Source organism: Eptatretus burgeri, chromosome 18, assembly GCF_056783735.1.
Source record: "Eptatretus burgeri isolate ZD-2024b chromosome 18, Ebu_testis_v1, whole genome shotgun sequence".
NCBI classification, from domain to species: Eukaryota; Metazoa; Chordata; class Myxini; order Myxiniformes; family Myxinidae; genus Eptatretus; species Eptatretus burgeri.
This window is the reverse complement of record NC_140978.1, coordinates 36,194,380-36,218,560: the sequence shown is the minus strand read 5'-3', so window position 1 is coordinate 36,218,560 and position 24,181 is coordinate 36,194,380. Positions and strand designations below refer to the sequence as shown.

Below are 24,181 nucleotides of genomic sequence, written 5' to 3'. Positions count from 1 at the left end.
CACCCTGGTGATACCCCTGAGCCTGCTACCCTTTTCTCATCTCAACTTCTACCCCCATCCTCACACGTTGGCTTGTCAAACTTATTTGATTTGGTATTGTGTCGTGCAGGCATGATGGGCCAAGTGGCATCCTCTTGTATCAAAATTCCTTGCTCTTCCTTGTTAACTCAGTTCCCAAGCCGGTTGAAAAGACCAATCCCCGGCTCCTCTTTACCCTTTTTAACCCTCGGTCGGCATCACAATTGTCAAATAGAATGAAAACAGCTTCTTTCCCTTAAGGCGAGCACCAAAATGATCACAGAGGCTTTTTTTACAGAGAGAGAGAGAGAGAGAGAGAGAGAGAGAGAGAGAGAGAGAGAGAGAGAGAGAGAGAGAGAGAGAGAGAGAGAGAGAGAGAGAGAGAGAGAGAGACAGACAGACAGACAGACAGACAGACAGACAGACAGACAGACAGACAGACAGACAGACAGACAGACAGACAGACACAGACACAGACTCGTAGGTGGCAGAGAGGATTTGAAATGGACTCGAATCGATGCTCTGCAGGAATCCTTTTCAAGCCTGGCTGCTCTGTGACATTCTCATCAATTAAGTCCTTTTCCGCTCTTTTCCTCTTTGTTTCCAGCCTGTGATTTAATCTGAGTGGCGGAAAACGGTTGGATCGTTACGTCATGCATCTCCTATTACAAATAACTCTTTTATATACCACGAGTATGGATCAGCACACGACGCTCGCCTCTCCACTCGTCGTTGCGGAGATTGATGCCACAGATTTGCTGTGTTGCCATGATTTACACCAATCATAATACAAACATTTCTTTTCTCCAAATTTATTTGTAATATTGGTGATATATTTATTTCGAATATAAAAAGGTCCAAGTGGTCTAAATGGTCAAGGGTCTAAGCTGTCTAATCTGTCTGGAGGGTGTAAGGGGACTAAAGGGTCTTAAAGGTCTTTTGGGTCCTTGCCATCTTTTTAGTCCTCTAGGTCCTTTTGGGTATTTTGGGTCCTTAGGGACTTTTGGTGTATTTTTGGGTCTTCGGGTATTTTTTGGTCCTCAAGGACTTTTGGGTCTTTGGGGTCTGTTGGGTCCTTGGGCACTTTTGGGTCTTCAGGATCTTTTGAGTCCTCAGAAACTTTTGGGTCAACTGGGTGTATTGGGTCTTTTGATTCCTTGGAGTCTTTTGGGTTTTTTTTTTGGTCTTCAGGGTCTTTTGGATCCTCTAGGTCCTTTGTGTCCTCGGGGTCTTTTGGGTCCTCAGAGTCTTTTGGGTCATCTGGATCATTGGGGTCTTTTGGGTCCTCAGGAACTTTTGCGTCATCTGGGTTTTTTTTGTACACCAGGTCGAGGCTCATGGAAGAGCTAACACATAGAACACATAACAAGGCAGAGGAGATAAGAGGGGTGGGAGAGGGAAGCACAAAATAGTTGGATAACAAAGACAATAGGAGATCTGTGGAAGCGAGAGGGATGGGGCAGGGTACACGGTGTAAACAAGATGGTACTACAGGGACTTTGAGGAAGGAAAACAGGGAATTTGAAGGAGGTGGGTTTGGGCTGGATTAATGGGAGTAGAAAAGATCAAGATTTTGGATGGGGGAAGACATGAGATGGTGGTGAACAGCTGTTTTGAAGACTTGGAGGGAGGATTGAGATTGAAGAGAGTGTTGGAGTTTGTTCCAGAGGTGGGAAAAACAGAGGAATGAAATGGTGAAGGTGAGCAATGATTCTTGATTTTGATACTTTCACCAGAAAGGTTTTTTGTGGCAGACCTTGAACGCCCTGAGGAAATATAGTGGGGACAGATCACAGACAGAGCGGGGGGGGGGGGGGAGGGGGCAAGGCCGACAAGGAGACAGTGGAAGACAGAAAGACCACCGAGAGAGAGTGAAAGACCAAAAGACTCAGCTTTTTCGTGGGCGATACCATTGATCCTAAAAGCCTTGGTTTCCACAGAGTGAAGTTGGGAAAGGTGTGAGGCAGGAGCACCAGCCCAGAGGGGAAAGCAGTACTCTATTAGGCTGTGGATGAACGCTTTGTCAGTGGTAAAAAAAGAAGAGTTTGTAAATATTTTGGTTGTTGAGGGTATTTTGGGTCTTTAGGGGTCTTAAGGGTCTTAAAGGGTCTTCAATGGTCGAAGGAGTCTCAGCATTCTAAAGTGTCAAAACGTACATTTCAACAGTACGTAATTAATAGACGTGTGTGCCTGAAGTCGGGGTGCAACTGACGTTCAAACAGCACATAATTTATAGATTTTCGTGTTGTCTGCAACCAACGTTTAAACAGGACGTGATTATTGAAAAGGCATCTACAGTAGTCTTCATGGACTGACTGACTGACGGGCGGCTCCACGGACAGACTGACTGACAGACAGCTTCAGGGTGGACTGACTGACTGACTGATGGGTAGCTTCGCGGACAGATGCATCATGTTTTTATACATATAGATTTGAAATCTGCAAATGAGTCAACGATGAAAGGGGGACAATTTTTTTTTAAATGCCCTTGAAGTACGTGGCTTCGTATGGACCCTTGGGGAACTGTGACGACGTCATAGATGGGGTTACTACTACAGGGGGCACTGCATCAGTGGCATAGATCCACCCCAACAAATGATCTTCTGCCATGCGCTGCCTTCGAAAGAAGAATTATAAGAATTGGTTACCGTCTCAAGATTGTGGTGAACATTGGAGCTCACTGGTATTGCTGGTGGGATACCTTGGCCTCGAGGTAAACAGATTCGCTTCTAAGCTGTCCAGCCTTGGTTCGAATCTCGCCCCGGCTATAGACTATCACTCAGGCGTTTTGCTAGGCGAGGCAAAGCACCGGATGTGCACCGTCCATCAGGTAGATCTGAAACCCGAGGAGTTTCAGGGGGAGAGTTCAGAAGGGGGAGTTCAGTGCCAACCTTATCTACAGACCTTGCACTGTGCACTTCAGGGAGGAGGTAGAGGTCAGGTTAGGTCAGGTCAGGTATGGGAGCATGCGCCAGAGCAGCACGTCGCTGCATTCACTTTCTGCCGTTACTCCAGGGGCCTCCACCTGGCCCATCCCCCAGGCAGATGCCTGGCCCATCCCCCAGGCAGATGCCTGGCCCATCCCCATCTCCTTGAGATTCCGATCAACGTGCTGCCTCCTCCACTCACGAGACTCCTTCGCTGAGAGAATCTGGTGAGCAGGATCAGCGTCAGGAAAACGAGCCAAATGTCCATACAGCCGCAGCTGATGCTCATGGACTATGCAGGTAACAAATCTCATTTGAGTCTCTCTCGGCAACTGCTCATTGGACACAAAGTCTGACCAGCGAAAGCCAAGGATTCTCCGAAGAGACCTGGTACCAAAGGAATTAGGTCTCCGTCTCAGATCCCTGGTCAAAGTCCAAGTCTCACATCCATAGAGCAAGACTGGAAGCACCAAGGACCTGAAGACTCGGATTTTCGTCCGCCCGCACAGGTACTGGCAGCAACACACCCCATGATCCAGCGAATCCATGACTCCCCAGGCCCGACCCAGACATCTGTTGACCTCTGACTCACAGCCAGCAGAGACATGAATATCACTGCCAAGGTAAGTGAATCTCTCCACGACCTCAACATCCTCACCAAAAACAGGCACAGACAGGACAGCAGCATCCAAGATGTCATTAACATCCTAGATCTTAGTATTGACCCAGGAAACCCATAATCCCAGCGGCTCTGACTCCTCATTCAGCACCTCAAGGACCCCTAAAAGGATATCTAAAGTCTCCACAAAGATGACTGCATCATATTCGAAATCAAGCTCAGAAATCTTGACATTCCAAATGATGCACCACAGCTTAATCTCTCCAACATCCCCCCAAAATCCAGTCCATACAAGTGCTGAAAAGTGTAGGGGCCAGAACACACCCCTGACAAACTCCAGTAAAAACTGGAAATAAGTCAGAGATGGTACCACTACATCTCACAGCACTCTCAGTACCAGAGTAGACATCAGATCGATCAGTTTTGGTGGCACCCCACGAAGACCAAGAATCCTCCAGAGGACATCCCGATTCACTGAATCAAACGCTTTCCAGAGTTCAACATAAGCTGCAAACAGCCCCTGCCGAAAATCTCGTCTGTGTTCGGTGAGGACCCGAAGAGCAAGGATACGGTCAATCGTTGACCTCTTTGGTGTAAAGCCTGACTGCTCTGGACGCTGGTGCTCAAGCAGATGGTGGTGAACCCGATCAATAATTATCCGAGCAAAGACCTTGCCCGGCACTGAGAGCAGCATCACCCCTCGGTAGTTGTTGCAGTCTTGGCGATCACCCTTCCCTTTCCAGAGAGGGACAACAAGGCCCCTCTTCCAGTCAGTTGGGATGATGCCTGTGTTCCAGGCAGAGCACTGAACTGCATGCAACGACACGAGTGCAGCATTTCCACCAGCCTTGAGAAGTTCAGCATGGATGCCCCAGGTCCCTGGAGCTTCACCCCATTTCAACCGGTTCACCTCAGCCCGTGTTTCCACAAACGAAGGTGGACCACAGTTGATTGGACGGTCAGCAACAGATTGGATGGCCGTTGGCTCACAAGGAGCTCCTCCGCCCTTTGACAGGTTTTGTTTTTAATCCTGCTGGGTGTCCATATCCAAACACCCTCCTCACCAGAAAACGTGGTGGGGGAGACGGTTTAGTCACAACCAACGCGACCATGGAACAGGTTAGTACAGGTTTATATGATACCTGTAGCAAGTCACAGATCTGATCTTGCCTGACCTGACAATGATGCATATTTGCAGATTTGAAAGAATTAGGATGAAAAGTGGAAGTAACAGTAAAAGTATGAAATGCACGTTTCAATGTCGGCATCTGTGTTATGGTATTACATTAGTTTTGCTGTTTTTTTTATTTTGTGTTCATTTGACCAGAAGCATTGTCGTGTGGTTTTGCTGAGTGGTCACATGAGTCTCTTAACCACGCCCCGGTACACCCATGTATGCATGCATTATCATAAACTACTGATACATCTCATCTACCCCCCCCCCCCCTTTTTTAACAAATCAAGATGCTCAGGCGGCTTACAGACACGAGCTGATCTTCTAAGGGCGAGTGGAGGGCTGTCCTTCCAAAGGCTTGCCACTGCTGTGGACTTTTTCTCAAGAAGGGGTACAGGGTCGAGAAGGAGTTCAGGTACATTGATGGGTGAAAAGCTTTCATGAGGAAACACCTCGGCTTCAAACGCAGGTGGTGTTTACACAGGAGTGGGTGACAAAGGCACTTGATCCGGTTCAATGTTTGGCTCCCCATGACGTAACCTGAGTTGGTCATCATGTTTACACATGTATCTACCATCACACAACTTCACAAGAAACATCATTTCACCAATGTTATCGATAATGATGCCAGATAAACCACTTGGCTCCACATCCGGAGTTCAACATGTTCACAGGATCATTGATGTGAAAGTTGCGGTATACAGACATTTGGTCATGATTACGATTTTGTTGATTGTCGTTATTCTCGACCTGGACCGTTACGTCCGGGTACACTAATGATAGCCGTGTTCTTAATTCACGACCCATCAGAAGCTTGGCAGATGAGCGACTGGTGGTTTGATGTGGTCTGGTGCGGTACTTGAGCAACACACGAGTGAGAGGAGATTGAATGGAGCCTTCCTTGATGCAGCTTAGACCATTCTTGACGATCTGAACGGCACGTTCGGCTTGACCATGACTGGCAGGTTTGTAGGGGGCAGATGTGTAGTGCATAATGCCATTCATTTTACAAAAGTTCTGAAACTCTGAACTCGTAAATGACGATCCATTATCTGATACAATGGAGTTTGGAATACCATCATGTGCAAACATGGTAGGCAGAGCTTCAATTGTTACAGCAGAGGATGAGGATGGCACCATGAGAGCTTCAATCCATTTGGAGTGGGCATCAACTACGCCAAGGAAAAGCTTCTCTTGAAATGGACCAGCATGGTCGATGTGAAGTCTGGACCATTTTGATGGCCACGACCGCATGGCCATTGGAGACTGTGGCAGTTTTTTTTGTCATGGGCTTGACAAGTGTAACAATGGCGTGCACTGGACTCAATGTCACTGTCCAAACCAGGCCACCAAACATGGGCTTGGGTAATAGCCTTCATGGTGACTCTGCCTGGATGAGCATCGTGGAGTTCACTGATAATTTTCCCGTGGAGTTTTGGCGGAATTATCACTCGGCTACCCCAAAGCAGGCAGTCTGCATCAATAGAGAACCCATCCTTCTGGATGAGGTACGGTTTCGCCACTTCCGGTAGTGATGCCCAATTAATTTGTGACAAATCTGGATTGCTATTGGTAGCACAAGCATTGTGCTTAGTGGTTACGGGCGCCTCATCGTGAATGACGTTGGCCATGAGATGAATGATATCGCCAGATTGTGGAGGTTCTGGGATGGTTACAGGAAGCTGAAAGCGACTGAGTGCGTCAGCACAGTACATTTCCTTACCCGGGCAGTAAACCAATGAATAGTCATAATCAGCAAGGGTCAATGCTCAACGTGGTATACGGCCTGATGATGTGGGCAGAATGGCTCTGGTTTCTCCCACGAGACCTAACTCGGGTTTGTGATAGTCTCAATGGTGATATGTCAATGTCTCCATCTTGCGTTGGAAGATTGGTGCAGCAGAGCGTATGCCAAATGGGCATCTGTTGTACATGTAGAGTCCTCAATGAGTGTTGTTGCATGTATAGGGCTTGGAATCATCATCCAGCTCCATTTGGGCACAGGTATTGGTCAAGTCAAGCTTACTGAATGTCTGGCCACCCATGAGAGTGGTGAACAGATCCTCTGCTTTGGGCAAAGGGTAGCCATCCAGCTTTGAATAGTGGTTGATCGTCGTTTTGTAGTCCCCACAAATGCGCACTGTTCCATCTGCATCGAGTATAGAAACGATAGGTGCTGCTCAGTCAGAGTACTCGACTGGTGAGATGATGCCCTCACTCTGCAGGTGGTCAAGCTCACATTCGATCATTGATCGCATCATGCAGGGCACAGGTCGAGCCTTATGGAACAATGGCTGAGCATCTGCAGAAATATGAATCCTCTCTTTGGGCCCTGAAAAGGTGCCAACACCATTGCTGAACAGGCCAGGGTACTTGTTGAGCACGGTATCGTATCAAGCATCAGAGTTGGAGACTCTGTTTATGTCACTCCAATTAAGTCCGATTTTTCATAACCAGTCTGGGCCTTAGAGGGTTCGTCCTTCTCCACACACTATCAGTCGTGGTAGGACATGAGTGCCGTTTCCATATCCCACAGTTACGTTATCTGAGCCAATTCCAGGAACCACCTCCTTGGTGTATGTTTTCAAGACAGTAGATATAGGCCGCAGTGCAGGATCCTTTCTCGGAGGGGAGATGGAGGTGAACTTGCTCTCACTCGTAATTGATCTGGAGGCACCGGTATCAACTTCCATCCTCACCGGGATCGTATCGATTGTTACATCAACGATAATTAAAGCATCGGAGCTCTTTGTTCCAACAGAGAAAACTTCACGAAGTTCCTCACTTGACTCTCGGATGCAGGCTGTGCTCTGTGACCTATCCTCTGCTGCATCAGGGTTCACCCCGTAGAAGAATTTTCGAAGTCATCTGTACAATTGAACATTTATTTAACAAACAACATAAACAAACAACATCAACAAATACTATCATATGCATATGGAGGACCTGGACACAGTCTTGCTCCAGATCTCTGAAATACATGGAGAATCTTAGCCCCTCACATAGTGTTCAGTGAGACATAGTGTTCTATTTTTAAGACGCTGGCGCCAACTTTGTCAGGTCTTGACATCCTCCTGATGGAGCTTATCTTCGGCCTTCATGCAGCCCCAGCCTGACCTGGTTGAATGGTTGTAACATATATTTCAAATCCAGACATGTTAATCCTCTCCCAGCTCAGAAAAACTCACAGAATGCTTGAATGACGTCAAACTTCAACTCTTACGGACATTAAAGACAAGTTTCTAGAGTATATAGGTTTTAAAAGTCAGTCTGCTTCTCCCAGACTGGGAAGATATACAGTATTATATTGAAGCGATTCGGGCTTAGTGAATACTTCTAGACATTTTCCTAGATCGACATTCCAACTTGTTGGTGTCTTTTATAAAAAAATTCCTTCATATATATTTAAATAATAAGAAATGCTGAACCTGCCTCCTGGAAAGATATGATTATGTTATTTGAAATAGATACATTGAGTACATTTTTATTTCAGGTTTTATATATTTATTTTAATACCAAGTTTTAATTATTATCAATTTATTATTTGTTTTATCACCCTCAAACCCATCATGCTAATTTTTATATAAAATGCACTGACACCCTCAATGTGATAAGCAGGAGACAAGTTCTTCGACTTGGATCGAGAACAACGACGCTTCCAGTTTCCCCGCTTGCCACAGTTGTCACAGCTATAATTCCTGTACCGACATTGAAAAGCTCGATGATTACCACCACAACGCCAACAAGTTACCCCGGCCTTCCGGGTCGATTCAGAAATGTCAGGAGGTGGAGGTCAATTTGGTGGCTTGCTAAAACACTTTTGCTTGTAGCCAAAGGTTATCTTGTTAACCAAAGAGTCCTGCTGGATAACTTTTCACTTGTTAGAGATCACACGCAGGCTCTCAGAAGTTTGCATACGCACAGTGACTATTTCCATGACTTTCGCCGAATTGGGGTCGGATTCAGGAAGGGAGTTTCCGCAGAATGGAGTCGTCTTTGATGCCAATTATAAAGAAATCACGTAACATCTGTTCGAGTTTATCTGTAAACTCACAATGTTTGGCGAGTCGGCGTAAATCGGCCATGAATTCGGATGCTGACTGACCATCTTGACAATGTTGGGTAAAAAATTTATATCTCGAGACGATGTTAGCCCGTTTCGGGTGATAATGTTTTTTTCACGAGATTGACGAGCTCTTCATACGACTTGTCAGAAGGTTTAGCTGGGGCAAGAAGATCTTTGATGAGGCTGTACATCTGGGCGCCGCATACGGTCAGTAATACAGCTCGCCGCCTTTCGGCGTCCTCATCAGTGTCCATTTTGTTTGCCACGAAGTACTGCTTCACACATTCGGTATCGTCTTCCCAATCATCCCCCACTTCGTGTTCTTGCAATATGCTGATGCACGGAGATATCTTCGTCGCCACTGTAATGTACTCGATAGACAGGGACGAAGGCTCTGAAGTGTTAGAACGACAGGTGTAATTCGGATACGGACACAGCACAGCATAGGGACATGGGTGGGTCACATAGCTCCCTGAACTATGCCCCGGTGCACTCATGTTTGTATGCATATGCATTATCATAAACTACTGATCCATCTCAAACATGACCGACACCATCTTGGTTAGTACCACGTGGCTGACGCATTGCGGATTGAGCTCGTTTTGTACACGTCCCAGACTGAAAAAGCCAAATAAATGTCAAAGGCTGTGCTGGTATTGCCAACCTATGGTTGTTTAACTATGCTCTAGAATAAATGCATTCGTGTGTGAGAGAGGAATGTTTTTTTGTGTTCTACTGTGGTATTTTGATGTGGAGTGTGACACACGAAAATAATCCTCATGATCTCCTGAGTTGATCATGCTAATTAACTACAAAGAATACGGAAGAATTCTCATGCTTTAAACGCACGCCATGATAAGGTGTGGAGGAGCAGTTGAATAGGTCCTGCAACATGGCATTCTAATTACAAAACAAATAACCACAAAAACGACACCATTGTAACAAAGCATATATTAATTAATACTAACTAGTACGTGTCCATACGTGCGTGGCCGTAGATGCAAAAAATAATAAAAATAATAATTCAAACCGCGTGCCAGAAACAACCACACAGGCTGTTCCTTCGCTCTCGCGTGCCCGTACGTGCGTGGCCATACGTGCAACCCCCCCCCCCCCAAAATATAACTTTCAAACAACCACACAGGCCGTTCCTTCACTTTCGTAAATGACGACTGGATTGGGGCATTGTGTTTATCTATAAATGCACATAAGAAATCGAGAAATTATTGGAATGCAGTAAGTCATCACAATCCGGAAGTGGTGCGTGCTCGTACGCAATGTTCACATGCATTCAACGAATTATCGCTTTCTTTGAAGTAACAACTGCTGTGATACTTACACACACAGAGTTAATTAAAATCCAAATTAAAATCAAGTTTACCTCCCTGTCTTTGCTTGCCATGACATTCGCTGCCATCGACCATTGCCACTCCTACGCCACGGTAACTAAATGGCGCCCTTTCCCCATTCGCCACGCCTACGTAGCAACGTGTCTTGTCATTGGTTTGGAAAATAAATGGCCATAACTTGGGAAGCACCTGTCCGATTAATATCATACCTTGAAAAGGCACATACTCAGGTCCCCAGCAATATACCTGGCAAGTTTCAATTAGATCGGACCAGTGGTTGTCGAGAAACAGCGGTCACACACACACACACACACACACACACACACACACACACACACACACACACACACACACACACACACACACACACACACACACCCTTTTATAGTGTAGATCATGGTATACAAACACACTATGGTAACGATTAAACCACCAGACCTGAAAATAAAGAAAACTTTATGAGTTTCTGTATCATATAAAACAAAGGGTATCATTGTGTCATTTGTGGTACTAAATATATTAACAACCAAAGTTGTCCAGGTCTTGGAACACCCTGTAAACTGATCAGATCAGTACGTAACAGGATGCAAAAAGAACAGTGGAGACGCACGCAAAAGGAACAGTCGAGAGAAGGGCTAAACACCAACAGCAGAGTTGAACGCCAAGATCGAGGCAGACTTGGACAAACAATTGGGGGGCAGGAGAGGATGCATGAGGATGGACAAGATGGATACAGAAGGAAACTCTCATGAAGGAAAAGCTGGAAATTAGGAAGGAGAAAGGCTTGGGGTGGGGTGGTTAACGAGGGTAGAAAAAATCATGGTACTGGATTGGGGACGATCTGATATAGTGGTACTTCATCAAGAAAGCAGTACTTCATCAAGCTGCGGATGAAGACCTTGTTGGTGGATAGAAGTTCAGGAGTGCCAAGGAAGGACTTTGTACGATGGAGGATGCCCAGTCAACGACTGGCTATGGAATCCAACTTTGAAATGTGGCTTGCCCAAGAAAGATCATGCCTGACTGTGAGACCCAGGAGTTTGTTCCATTTATCAGACCAGTGCCTAATCATGTCCAGATCTGCAGAGAGAGCCGCAACTGCTGAAATTGAAGATTTTATTCAAAGAAAAAGAAAGTAAGAGACACAAATCTCTCGGTACTGCTGCCACGAGTCAACCAAAAGAATAACTCCCTCCGACCAACCAGTAGAAAGCATCTAAAATTACAACAGATGGAATGTTAAATTACCTGATCATCGCATTGGACCCCAAAAATTGTCAGCTATTTTGTTGAAACAGTTGCAAAAGTGGAATATTTTCTTTGAAATTTTTCTGAAATGTCAGCAATTCCAAGTTAACATGTGTATCAGCAAACACTGGCAGAAGACAGCCCCACGTCTCATATCTTAAGGTCAGCGGGAGCTGTGAAGTGGAGGAAGGAAACAATTCCCAAGAAGCTTACGCGCTGGAATGCACTTAAAAACGACTTTGACCAAACAACAAAAAGAATGAAATCGATTGAATAAAAACGGAAATTTCACAACAAAATGTTCAGACAATTTAAGGTAAAAAAAAAGAAATATCAGAAAAAAAATATCAGAACAGTATTATTTCCTTCACAGCAAATAACTATATTATACCTTTGCGAGAAGCACCTTCAACGTCCACAAACAACCAGTGCTGAAAGGCAGGTACTCCAGCTTAACGTCCTGATGGATGGTGCGTGCACTGATGCCTCCACCTGCATGCAAAACACCAGGATGACAGTTGAAAGCTGGGTCGATATTTGAACCCAGGCTATAGACCATTCAGAGGCAAGTGTGCATACCTCCAGGCTATCCTTCATGCCATTAGAGTTGTCATAAGTGCCTGTATAGTTTGATAAACGTCACAATACTGTAGTGTAATAAATGGTATCAAAAGGCACTGTTAACACAACCTCTTTGCCCAATTTATAATGAATATCGATTACCTAATGAGTAATTCTTTTTTGAGTTGCCATTGTAGAAATCCCATATGGTCTCGTTTGGGCCAAAGCCAAACAGTGTGGCCCAAAGCAGACATTTTTCGTTCGTTTTTATTTTTGCCAAATGACAGTACTATTATTGTTGTTGTTGCTATTATCCATCTATAATTCCAGCAATGTGTGTGCGTGCGTGCACACACAAAGTGTAAGAGTGAAAATTGGGTGCTTGGGTTAATTAAAACACCCCTTTTGAAGATAATTAACGGCGTTATTTAATTATATCCTTCATCAGGCAATCTTCGGCCACCTCTCTCTCTCTCTCTCTCTGGGTCTTCAGGCGTTTCCTGGGTAACCTCGCTGGGGTCTGAAGCCGCCATGTTTTTTTTTGGGCCTGCTCAACCATGCCTTGACTTGGAACAGGCCGCAGTGATTTCTTAACGATAAAGTTGTGGTTTTCACTTTCCTCACTCACATTATCGAATCCTGTTCATCATAGCTACGAATCGCTGGGTACGTTGCAATGTTTATAAACATCCGGAGATGTCAGTATTCGTGGCTTGACGTTTTGGGTATCTCCGGGAGGTGTATGCTTAATGTTGTTGCTGATTGCGTGCCAAACGAGCTGTTTCTCAACGACCGCTTTGTTGGAGTGCTTGCTTGAGTGCTTAAGCCACTTGGCGAGCACTTTCCAAGCTGCTTGGTTGTTTGTTTCGGTGAACGTATCCGTGCTCTCAAGGGAACGTCAAGTAGACAGACGTACGTTTCCGCCTGTGTTGGGCCCTGCGGTGCCGTGCGGTTGGTTCCTCAGGAGGTGTCTCATCCTCTAAAAATGTGCAATTTTATTTTTCAGGACATCGCTTTGTTTAACATTTTGTGTGATCTCCTCATACAGTCCACCCCTCACTTCGACATCGATAGATATATAAAAACAATAAGGTCCATCCGACCAGGTGTTTACCGTGATCGAGCTGTGAAGGCAGAGAGGAGAGATCGACATTTTGTGATCTGTGATTTGATATATTTTTCAATTGAATTTTGCTAATTTCCCACTTGAATTCCTCTTTCAAGGAACTCTGTTAAAAGGGAAATCTTTGCGTTTGTCGTTTGTGTGGTGAATTGAAGGTCGTGACGTGTGATCACATGTTGCCCGGCTCGAGCACAGAAGAGATAAAGCTGAGGTTCGGCACGGTCGGGGGGATTGTCCCAGGGGCATTGTCGTTTTATGTCGGCGGTTCACTTGGTGCTCGTTGAATGGTGAGAATTGAGAGTATATCGGACTCCGTGCTGATACTGATTTATTTTGCGGTGATTAGTCGCGCGTGTATACCTTACTGCTTATGTACTCCATGCTGCGTCTGTATTCCCTGGTGTGCCCGTAGAAGCGGCTCCAATCAAATGGAATAAAGCCTACACTCTGAAGGTTCATCTCTCGTTTTCATTTCAATTTATTCCATTTGGTTTTCTCGGCTCTCTCAACCAACGATGGACAAGATCTACAAACCAGAGAGGTTCGACGCAGACCCAAACGCGACTGACTCAGAAATGAAATGGTCGCATTGGTTCCGTTCCTTCTCACACTATCTGACCATCATCGAAGAGGGAGCTGACAAATTGGCCGCCCTTGTGAATCATGTCTCGCCCAGCGTATACAGGCTCTTCTCGGAGTGTGACACCTACGAAGCAGCGATCGACGTGCTGCAGGCGCTCTACGTGAAGCGCAAGAACGAGGTGTACATACGACATCTTCTCAACACACGCAAGCAAGCAGCCGGGGAGACAATCGATCAGTTCCTGCAAGCTCTGAAACAGCTGGGAAAAGACGGCAGCTTCCGGGCCGTAAACGCCGAGGAACACCGAAATGAAGCGACCCGGGAGGCATTTATCCAAGGACTTAGATCAGCCCACATACGGCAACGCTTACTAGAGAAAGCGCAACCCACTCTTGAAAAGGTAGTCGATCAGGCTCGAGCGATGGATACGGCTCAGCAGCAATCTGAGTCATTTGGGACACCGATGCTGCTAATGAACGCTGCTACGGTGGAAACTCAAGGAACCCCACAGACACAGACACAGCCTGACACAGGGGATGGAGAAAAACCCGAGGAGTCGGATACCCAGACCTCGTCAAACTCCTCAGCAACTACTCTGGTTGGTAAATGCTTCTTTTGTGGTTACAAAAGACACCACCGCCACAAATGCCCCGCCAGAGATGCCACATGCATGAATTGTGACAAGAAAGGGCATTATGCCAGGGTATGTAAATCTACTCTAAGGAGAAATAAACCCACTTCTGCGGCTCTCTACTCGCAAAAGAAACGAACTGCAGCCTCCCCGGGGAATCTATCCAAGGCTATCATCAACGTACGAATTAACGGGCATATGGCTGAGGCACTGATTGATACCGGTAGCTCTGAAAGTTTCGTCAACAGCTCGCTAGTGAAGGGCAAGAAATGGAAGATCCACCCGACAGACAATACGGTATGCATGGCCACCACATCACTACAGTCCCGCGTACGAGGGTACTGCAATGTTGAATTGGACGTAAAAGGGTACACGCATCGGGATGTAAGGGTACTGGTGCTTCGTGATTTATGCGCAGACGTAATTCTGGGTCATAATGTCCTCAAGCAGCACACGAGCGTCGAAATACCCTTTGGAGGAAGCAAACCTCGTCTAATTTTAAATGCTTTGACCACCGCAGAAGTAACGTCCCCCCAGCTGTTTGCTAACTTGTCGCCGGTCTGCAAACCGATAGCGATCAAATCGCGGCGATATACCACTGCTGATATGAACTTCATCACTTCAGAAACCAAGCGATTACTGGAGGAGGGAATTATAGAACCGAGCGATTCGCCATGGCGCGCACAGGTGTTGGTCACCGCCAATCAGAATCATAAGAAACGAATGGTTGTCGATTATTCCAAAACGGTCAATCGCTTCACCCAACTCGATGCCTACCCTTTTCCGCGCATAGACGAGATGGTCGAACACGTGGCCAATTATAAGATATTCAGCACCATCGATTTGCGAAGCGCCTATCATCAAATTCCCATCCGAGAGGAAGACAAACCTTACACCGCATTCCAGGCAGGTTCCAGGCCTCTACCAATTCAGGAGGATTCCGTTCGGTGTCACGAATGGAGTAGCTTGCTTCCAACGGGTTATGGACGACATCATCTCAGATGAAAACCTCAAAGACACTTTTGTTTACGTGGACATTGTCACAGTGTGCGGTAGGGATCAGGGGGAACATGATATGAATCTGGACAGATTCTTGAGCATTGCTAGAAAATATAATCTGACCCTCAACTACGAGAAATGCGTATTCTCGGCAAGGTCAATTGACCTTCTCGGCTACACGATAGCCGATGGCACGATTAAGCCTGATCCTGAACGATTGCGCCCTCTTCGTGAGCTACCCCCACCTCAGGACCTGCAGACAATGCGCCGGGTGATCGGCATGTTCGCTTACTATGCAAGATGGATTTCGCAATACTCCGAGAAAATACATCCCCTAGTGCATTGCAAAAACTTTCCACCAGATGCCGCTGTTGTAACAGCTTTTCACAGCCTCAAAGACGATATCAGTAATTCCGTAGTATTATCGATCGATAGCTCGGTGCCCTTCGTGGTGGAAACAGATGCTTCAGATCACGCGATAGCTGCTACGCTTAATCAGTCTGGGCGGCCGGTCGCGTTCTTCTCGAGAACTCTTTCTGGAAGCGAGCAGAGACACTCGGCAATAGAGAAGGAAGCGTACGCCATCGTCGAAGCGCTGCGTAAATGGAGACATTATTTACTGGGAAACCACTTCACGCTCGTTACGGACCAACGATCCATGGCATTCATGTTTGATGGGAAAAATAACGGGAAAATTAAGAATGAAAAAATTATGAGATGGTGGATAGACCTCGCCTGCTATAGTTACGACATTGTTTACCGGCCCGGGAGGGAAAACCCTGCTGCAGACACCTTCTCTCGCGTCTACTGTTCAGCGACAATCAGTCGGGCTTTGCAAGACCTCCATGTGTCTCTGTGCCACCCGGGGGTAACCAGAATGGCACATTTCGTGCGCAGACAGAACTTTCCCTATTCTATTGAAGATATTAAACAAATGAATGCTTCATGCCCTGTTTGTGCTGAACTAAAACCCAGATTCTATGGCGCGGCTTCTGGCAGATTGATCAAGGCCACTTCTCCCTTTGAGAGACTAAACATTGACTTCAAAGGGCCCCTGCCGACCGAGACAGACAACAGATACATATTCACTGTTGTTGATGAGTATTCAAGGTTCCCTTTCGCATTTCCGTGCTCGGATATGACCTCGGGCACTGTCGTGAAATGTCTGTCTGACCTCTTCGCTATATTTGGGAAACCTTCGTACATACATTCAGACAGAGGGCCGTGTTTCATGTCGGCCGGGCTAAAACAATTCCTATTAGAGCACGGCATAGCAACTAGTCGAACGACGGGTTACAACCCACAGGGTAATGGGCAGGTGGAACGATATAATGGAGTTATTTGGAAAGCCATAACTCTGGCGTTGAAATCGAGAGGACTGGGCCCCGAGCGGTGGGAGGTTGCCCTTCTCGACGCTCTGAATTCCATACGCTCTTTGCTCTGCACGTCCACCAATGCAACTCCTCACAAACGAATGTTTACTCACCAACGACGTTATGTTGACGGCCAATCGGTGCCCAACTGGCTAACCCACCCGGAACAGTGTTCATGAAACGCCCGGTACGACAAAGCAAGTATGAACCCATGGTGGAGGGGGTCGAACTCATCGATACTAATCCAGAGTATGCTCATGTCAGGCTCCCGGATGGCAGGGAGACCACTGTGTCGGTTCGCCATTTGGCTCCCTCAGGTACTCCTCCCGCAGGTACACCACCATCTGGCACTCCTCCCTCTGACATCCCCTCCCCAGGTGTTCCCCCCCCCCCCAGGGACTCCACCCAAGAAGGGTGACGACGGAGCTGCCGCGTTCCACCCGAGAGCGATCGGGGAGTCATCTCCGGCACGAGTCGAGGCTCACCAAGAGGATCGGAAGCCTTCCTCAAGTGAAACCGCCATCTACTCCCGGAGAGGTCGACGAATAATACCCCCTCGCCGACTCAATCTGTAAAGGGGATCATCGGCATCCTCGATGCTCATGCTCCTATATGCTCGTTACATAATATATCGATGCTCATTACCATGCTCCTACAACTCAAAATAATCCTCACTGCTTGGCATGTATGCTTCTGTGGTTTAGATAGTTCACGTTGCTTGAAATGTATACTCCTGTAGCGCTGAAGTAATCATGGTGCGTTAGTTGGGCCTCTAGTTACATTTTAAAGACGGGGAGAATGTGGTGAATCGAAGGACGTGACGTGTGATCACATGTTGCCCGGCTCGAGCACAGAAGAGATAAAGCTGAGGTTCGGCACGGTCGGGGGGATTGTCCCAGGGGCATTGTCGTTTTATGTCGGCGTTTCACTTGGTGCTCGTTGAATGGTGAGAATTGAGAGTATATCGGACTCCGTGCTTATACTGATTTATTTTGCGGTGATTAGTTGTGAGTGTATACCTTACTGCTTATGTACTCCTTGCTGCACCTGTATTCCCTGATGTGCCCGTAGAAGCGGCTTCAATCAAATGGAATAAAGCCTACACTCTGAAGGTTCTTCTCTGGTTTTCATTTCAGTTTGTATGTATTTTATGCGTGTGTACATATATAAACTGTATTACCATCATGGAAGTGTGTGTACGTGTGTGTACGTGTGTGTACACATGTGGGTTTCAGAATGTGGAATGGAGTCGTCCCAGGGTGGGATCAAAGTGTCCACCTTTATCTCGGTAAGGGGTCACGATTCACGGACCAAGCTGTGAAGTTTTGTGCCGAGGGCTCTCTTCAGTGTTGTTACTGAGCCCCGGACGGCTTCCAACTGTAGTTCGTTTGTAGTGATATTCGGAGGGATGGTTTTTACCCCTCAGCCCGAATTGACTAAGGGGTATTGTCGTCACATGCGTTGTCCGGCGGGCGTCCGTCCGTCCGTCTGTCAACTTTTGGTTTCCGTCGATTTCGAGGAGAACAACTTGTCCGATTAAATCCATTTTTGCAGGGTGTGTTGGGGTTGAGTAGAGGAAGGTTCCTTTCAAAAAATGGGCGCGCTGCGATTTTCACTGTGGCCTCAATGGCAGCCATCTTGGAATTGGTTTCCGTAGATTTCGAGGAGAACAACTTGTCCGATTAGATCCATTTTTGCAGGGTGTGTTGGGGCTGGGTAGAGGAAGGTTCCTTTCAAAAATGAACGCGCTGCGATTTTCAATTTGGCCACCATCTTGAACTTGATTTGCGTCAAGGTGCTGAGGGGTTACGCCCGCTTTGCGGAGCTATTTTTAATATCTCTGTGAGGTTCTTCATCATCACTGTTACAACTTTGGCATTCATCCAGGGTCTTTTCACTTCGTTCTTGAGGTCTTGGTATTTGGTCATTTTCCTGATTTCTGCATCGTTAGTCAAAAATCACCGGTGTTAACACCTCAATCAGCAATGCCTTCTTCTCTTTTTTTTGTACCTAAGTATGATATCTGGTCGCAATGCTTTGTTTTCAATGTTCACACCCGATGGGATCATGAGGTGGTGCGTGAGCGGTATTTCAATGTTTTCAGTGGTTGCTTTCGGTTCATTTTCCCACAAATTTTGTGGAACTGGAATATCAATGTTTTTGCAGATGTGACAGCAGGTACAAACTTTGTTGTGTCGTTATGTGTACTGCTGTTGTACGTTTTGAAAACTTTTTTTTTTTAGTATTCGGTCATTAAGCATCACATATCATTCTCCTTGCTAACCCTACCTTCACCCCTCATCTGACTTTTTTTTTCTTCCTCTTCCCCCCCCCTTCTCTGACTCTGTCCCCTCCTCACTCCCCCCTCCTCATAAAATACAGCACTCTCCTCCTACACCTGTGTCACTCTCTCACTGTCTCTGCCTGTCTCTCTCTCTCACTGTCTCTGCCTGTCTCTCTCTCTCTCTCTCTCTCTCTCTCTCTCTCTCTCTCTTTCTCTCTCTCCCTCTCTCCGTCTCTCCCTCTCTCCCTCTCTCCCTCTCTCCCTCTCTCCCTCTCTCCCTCTCTCCCTCTCTCCCTCTCTCCCTCTCTCCCTCTCTCCCTCTCTCCCTCTCTCCCTCTCTCTCTCTCTCCCTCCCTCTCTCCCTCTCTCCCTCTCTCCCTCTCTCTCTCTCTCCCTCCCTCTCTCCCTCTCTCCCTCTCTCCCTCTCTCCCTCTCTCCCTCTCTCCCTCTCTCCCTATCTCCCTCTCTCCCTCTCTCCCTCTCTCCCTCTCTCCCTCTCTCCCTCTCTCCCTCTCTCCCTCTCTCCCTCTCTCCCTCTCTCTCCTCCCACCTCTTATTGTATTTGCTTGTGTAAAATAAAATGGTGACTCCACAGGAGAAAGCTCAGTGCATCGAATGGTTCATCGAGATAAGATCCGACATGCAAGTTCAGCGTAATTTCCGCACAAGGTATGGAAGGAATCCGCCATTGCGGACTAGTATCAGAGAGTGGTACAAGAGATTGAAGGACACTAGAAATTGTCAGACACAGAAAAGTACCGATCGACTAAGCACAAGTGTAGCAGACGTTGAACGAGTGCGTGAATCATTTCAACAAGGTCCCAGAAAATTAAATTGACGCACATCCAGATAACTGGGACTACCAACAACCAGTGCGCACAAGATTTTGCATAAACGACTGAAGCTATATGCCTATAAGGTGCAAATTCTGCAGGAACTCAAACCAAATGATGGACCCAAGTACAAGGCGTTTGCCTTGGAAATGCTCAGTTGCATAGAGGATGACGAAGATTACCTGAGAAAGGTCATGTTCACAGACGAAGCTTGCTTTCATGTATCGGGGAAGGTCAACCGGTACAATTGAGCATCTGGAGCTTTTAAAACCTCCACGTGGTCATTGAACACATTTGCGACAGTCCAAAGGTCAGTGTGTGGTGTGGTCTTCTCCATGACTGCTTGGTGGGCCCGTTTTTCTTTGCAGAGAACTTTACGGTGTTCCCCCTTATTGGGCCTTAGTCATTCTAGCCGTCCTGAATGAAAAATTTCCAGGTCGCTGAATTGGCCGAGACAGACCAACGGCCTGGCCCCCACGGTCACAAAACATAACCCCCCTTGATTTTTTTTCTGTGGGGGGTTTGTCAAAGATGTCCGCAACACCAAGGTGACAAACCTGCAGGATCTTCGTTCTCGGATCACAGCTGCATGCACACTGGTGGATGCAAACATGCTGAGCCAAACGTGGAAATAACCCATGGACTGCCTTGATGTCCTGCTTGTGACAAATGGAGCTCACAATGAAGTGTATTGATGCTGTGCACAAAACTTTATGAGTTTCTGTATCATATAAAGTATAAACCAAAGGGTATCTTTGTTTCATTTGTGGTTCTAACTATATTAACAACAAAAGTTATCTTGGTCTTTTTGGAACACCCTGTACTATCTCTTCCATGAGCCTCCACTCTGCATACAAAAAATATCTCCTTCCATCCTGTAAATTCTCAACATCTCACCCTATTGCTCTCGGTCTAGAAGGACCATCAAACGAGCGCACCTATCTATTTCCTTGATCATCCACTGGAAGAGGTTTAGTCCATTGAACCTTTCGGCCTCTCCATGAACTATGACCTTTTCGAAGCTGACCACATGCCAAACCTGCCGTCCAAATCCCGTCTCAGAGCTTCCTAAATGTACAAGGTCTTTCTTTTTCCATAGCTCAAACGGAGTCCTGCTCTCTCCCATGAGCTGGTGAGCCATCATTCCATCTGTCTCTCCTGGATTCTGTATAATCTCATACTCTCAAAATTATTGGAATCTTCTGTGATAAGGCCGTAGCACAGGATCTGTTTCTCTCATATCGCATTGCAGTGGTCTCTCTGTTTTGTACCTTTTATTCTGCAACATTGCTCCCTCTACTTTAAGTCTTCTGATCATCACTATCTATTCCAGGATGCGTGTGTTTTTCCAATAACCCCCTCCTGCGTAAATTTCCAAAATCCACGCTGACTGCACACCTCAACTCTTTTATTCCTCACTTCTCCCATCAATCGAACCACCTTCCAGAGGTTGTTCTGTCTCATTCTTCCTTCCTGGGCTTCAACAAGCAGCGTACCGCCATCTCTTGTCATCCCCCATCCTGATCCATGATCTTTATTACCCCATTGACCTTTCCTAACCCAACCATCTTACTTGCTAGTTTCACTGTTTCATCCCCTCCTCCCTTTACTGTTTTCCTATTCATTCAATCCCTTGATGTTTGTCCCACTGTCAGTTCTACTTTGCCTTCGATGAGCTTCTCTCCTGTAAGTACTTTCTTTAAACATTTTATCTTCAATCACATCCCTAAATGAAGGGAAGCATAAATGTTTATCCAGTAAACAGTGTACCTATATAAAATGGCAACTTTTTACTCTATCCCCAAAGAACAATGCACTCAGGGATGTAGAAAATGTAATCAAAAGTTTAATTCAAATTCACAACGGCAAATAAACTACCAACAGAGCCAACCTGCCTCCTCAATTCAAAGAGCTTGAGTGTTTAGATTCCATAAGCCGGTATTCTCTCCTAAATACTATTTTAAACTAAAGGTTAGGATCCCTGCTCAAGGCATGACTCCGATTACTGTGGAAATGCCACCGGCGATTGCTTTGTCAAATCCACACTTGAGAAGGCATTCCTGTGACGTTTGTCCAGCCGTGGGAAATTGGCCTTTTCTTGCTTGAATGTCTCCCCATTGGTTTTCACACTCTCGCTCTGCTCATTCTCCCTAATCGCAATGAATTCATCTAAATTATTTTCCAAAGCACTGTGAAATGACATTGTTAATCTTCCAGCTTGAAATACACCTGAACAATAAAGGAATCAATTACTCATCCACCCCATTCCTTCTTTCGTTCTCAAAATAACCAGGACTCTTTGCTCTGGCTCATGGTATTCAGGCCAAAGGAGTCTTCTGGAAAGGCATACGCTGGGTGGTTTGTCTTTGCATTCCCAGCTGTATGGTCAGTCGGGGGAGGAATTTGCAATTGGTTCCAGCTTTCGGGATGGAACCACCTCCCGGAGGCCATTCTTTCCCACTCTTTCCTCCAGGGCTTCAAGAGACACCATTCCACCACCTCATGCCATTCCCCATCTTGATCCATGATCTTTATTATCCCATTAACCTTTCCTAATCCAACCTCATAAAAATGATGGTATCAGTGTCTCCCTCTGTCTCCCCCTGTCTCTCTCTTTCCTTTATTCTCTTGCTGGTTGTATGCCGATTGTTGCCTCGCCGCCCCATTGGTAATTTAACTTTTCTCTTTCATGAGCGTCACGCTTGTACAGAGAAAAAAAAGGGTGCTGTCGAAAACTCGCCTACTCTTTGTTGAGGCCAGCGTGGGATTTTTAATCCCATATTGCTGTCCGTATCCATTGGATGGAAAAATATCCATTGCTGCAGTGTCTTTTACACCACCATATCGAACAGGTTACATTCGTCATGTGTGCTTATTGTTTGTGTCCTTTATGACATCCTTAAAACAGTAAATTTCCTGTTTGGAATGATTTCCAATTTTGTTTCACTGCCAGACAGGCATACAGAGCATAAGAATTATTTCACTCCTCTCTGAGCATGTGCGATTGGGACAAATTCAGATCCAAAGTACGGTTAAACTATTGGTTCGTTTTCTGATTCACGTTCCTATTCGTGTTCAAAATATAACATTTAATTAAAATCAAGTTGTTCCTCGATCATAAACTGATGTTTGTAGACAGACAGACAGACAGACAAACAAAGGGAACCAATTGCTGAACCCCGCTTTTCACTTCGCGTTCGTGGGGTAAAGTTCATTCCACGTACGTTATCAGGCGAGCTAAAAAAGCTTATCACTATGTTGACGTCATCCGTCTCAAACTATCAATGTCGCAGACAGGGGCAGCTTTGGATAAAAGAGAATTAATCTAGGTATTGTGGCTCAACTTGTGACTTGATTAATATCTTTATAATTAGCAAAACAGGCAGCTCTCGAATTACGAGGAACGTTTTGTCCTTCAAGGGGAGTGGTGCAGTAGTCTAACAAAGCCAGATGTTTGTACTCTACTGTTTGTCCTCTTCCACAAGTTTTTTTTTACAGTTTGCACTGAACTTTCAACTTCACCGTTAGCACGAGCAAATCGAGGGCTGGAAGTAGTTTGGTGTATGCCGTAATCAAAACAGAACGATTTGAACTCTTTGGACACTAACAAGGATGCATTGTCACTCCTAAGACCCTCGGGTATACCATGTGTACTAAAGATGGATTTTACAGCATCAATCATTGTGCAGCTTCTCATGTCCTTGAGCTCACATACCTCTATAAATTTAGAATAATAATCGACAACCAAAATGTATTGTTTTGACAAACTCGAATCGGCCCACGGCGACCTGGTTGAATGGTAAATCTGGAATCTGTGTCGGGATGAGCGGTTCCGGAGGAAGCTTATTTTTCATAATCTGCACATGTAGTGTAGTTTTTCACTGCTTCTTCGATCTGTTGGTTCATTGTTGCCCAATAGAGCACTTCCCGAGCACGCTGTTTGCACTTTACATTACCAAGGTGAGAGCTGTGTATGATGGAGAGCATGTGCTGATGGAGACTTAGAGGCACGACTATACGCAGACCTTTATAGATAATTCCATCAGAGACACCTAACCCGCTCTATGAATCCCAGTATGGTCTCAATGGAATGGGCACCTCGTTTCGATAGCTGGGCCACCCAGTGTGGAGCACGTCCAAAAGAAGTTGTAACTCTTGTCGAGTCTGTTCCTGCAGCTGGACACACCTCTCCTTGGTGATGGAGATGAAGTCTAACATGGAAACCTGCTTCAGATTGACTTCTTGTCCCAACAACTGGGGAGTCTGATAAGTACGAGATAGTGTATCTGGTAGTTGCATGTCTTTGCCACTTTTATACACTACCTTAAGATCGTACCACTGCAGACGTAACAGCATCCTCTGCATACGCATGAGAGTAGACAGTAGAGGTTTT

At 46.1% G+C, this 24,181-nt stretch overlaps 1 protein-coding gene across 1 annotated transcript; it reads left to right on the top strand.

Annotated features, from left to right (window-relative positions):
* Window positions 1-12,704: 12,704 nt before the first annotated feature.
* On the top strand, window positions 12,705-23,793 carry LOC147008873 (uncharacterized). Its single transcript, XM_085863746.1, has 4 exons — window positions 12,705-13,372; window positions 13,498-14,479; window positions 20,092-20,098; window positions 23,708-23,793. Exons 2-4 carry the CDS (start codon window positions 13,601-13,603, stop codon window positions 23,791-23,793), a joined length of 972 nt encoding a protein of 323 aa, XP_085719872.1. The 5' UTR covers window positions 12,705-13,372; window positions 13,498-13,600.
* Window positions 23,794-24,181: the final 388 nt, after the last annotated feature.

Coding starts and splice junctions, on each gene's coding strand:
- LOC147008873 (XM_085863746.1), top strand. CDS start 13,601: ATGGACAAGATCTACAAACCAGAGAGGTTCGACGCAGACCCAAACGCG.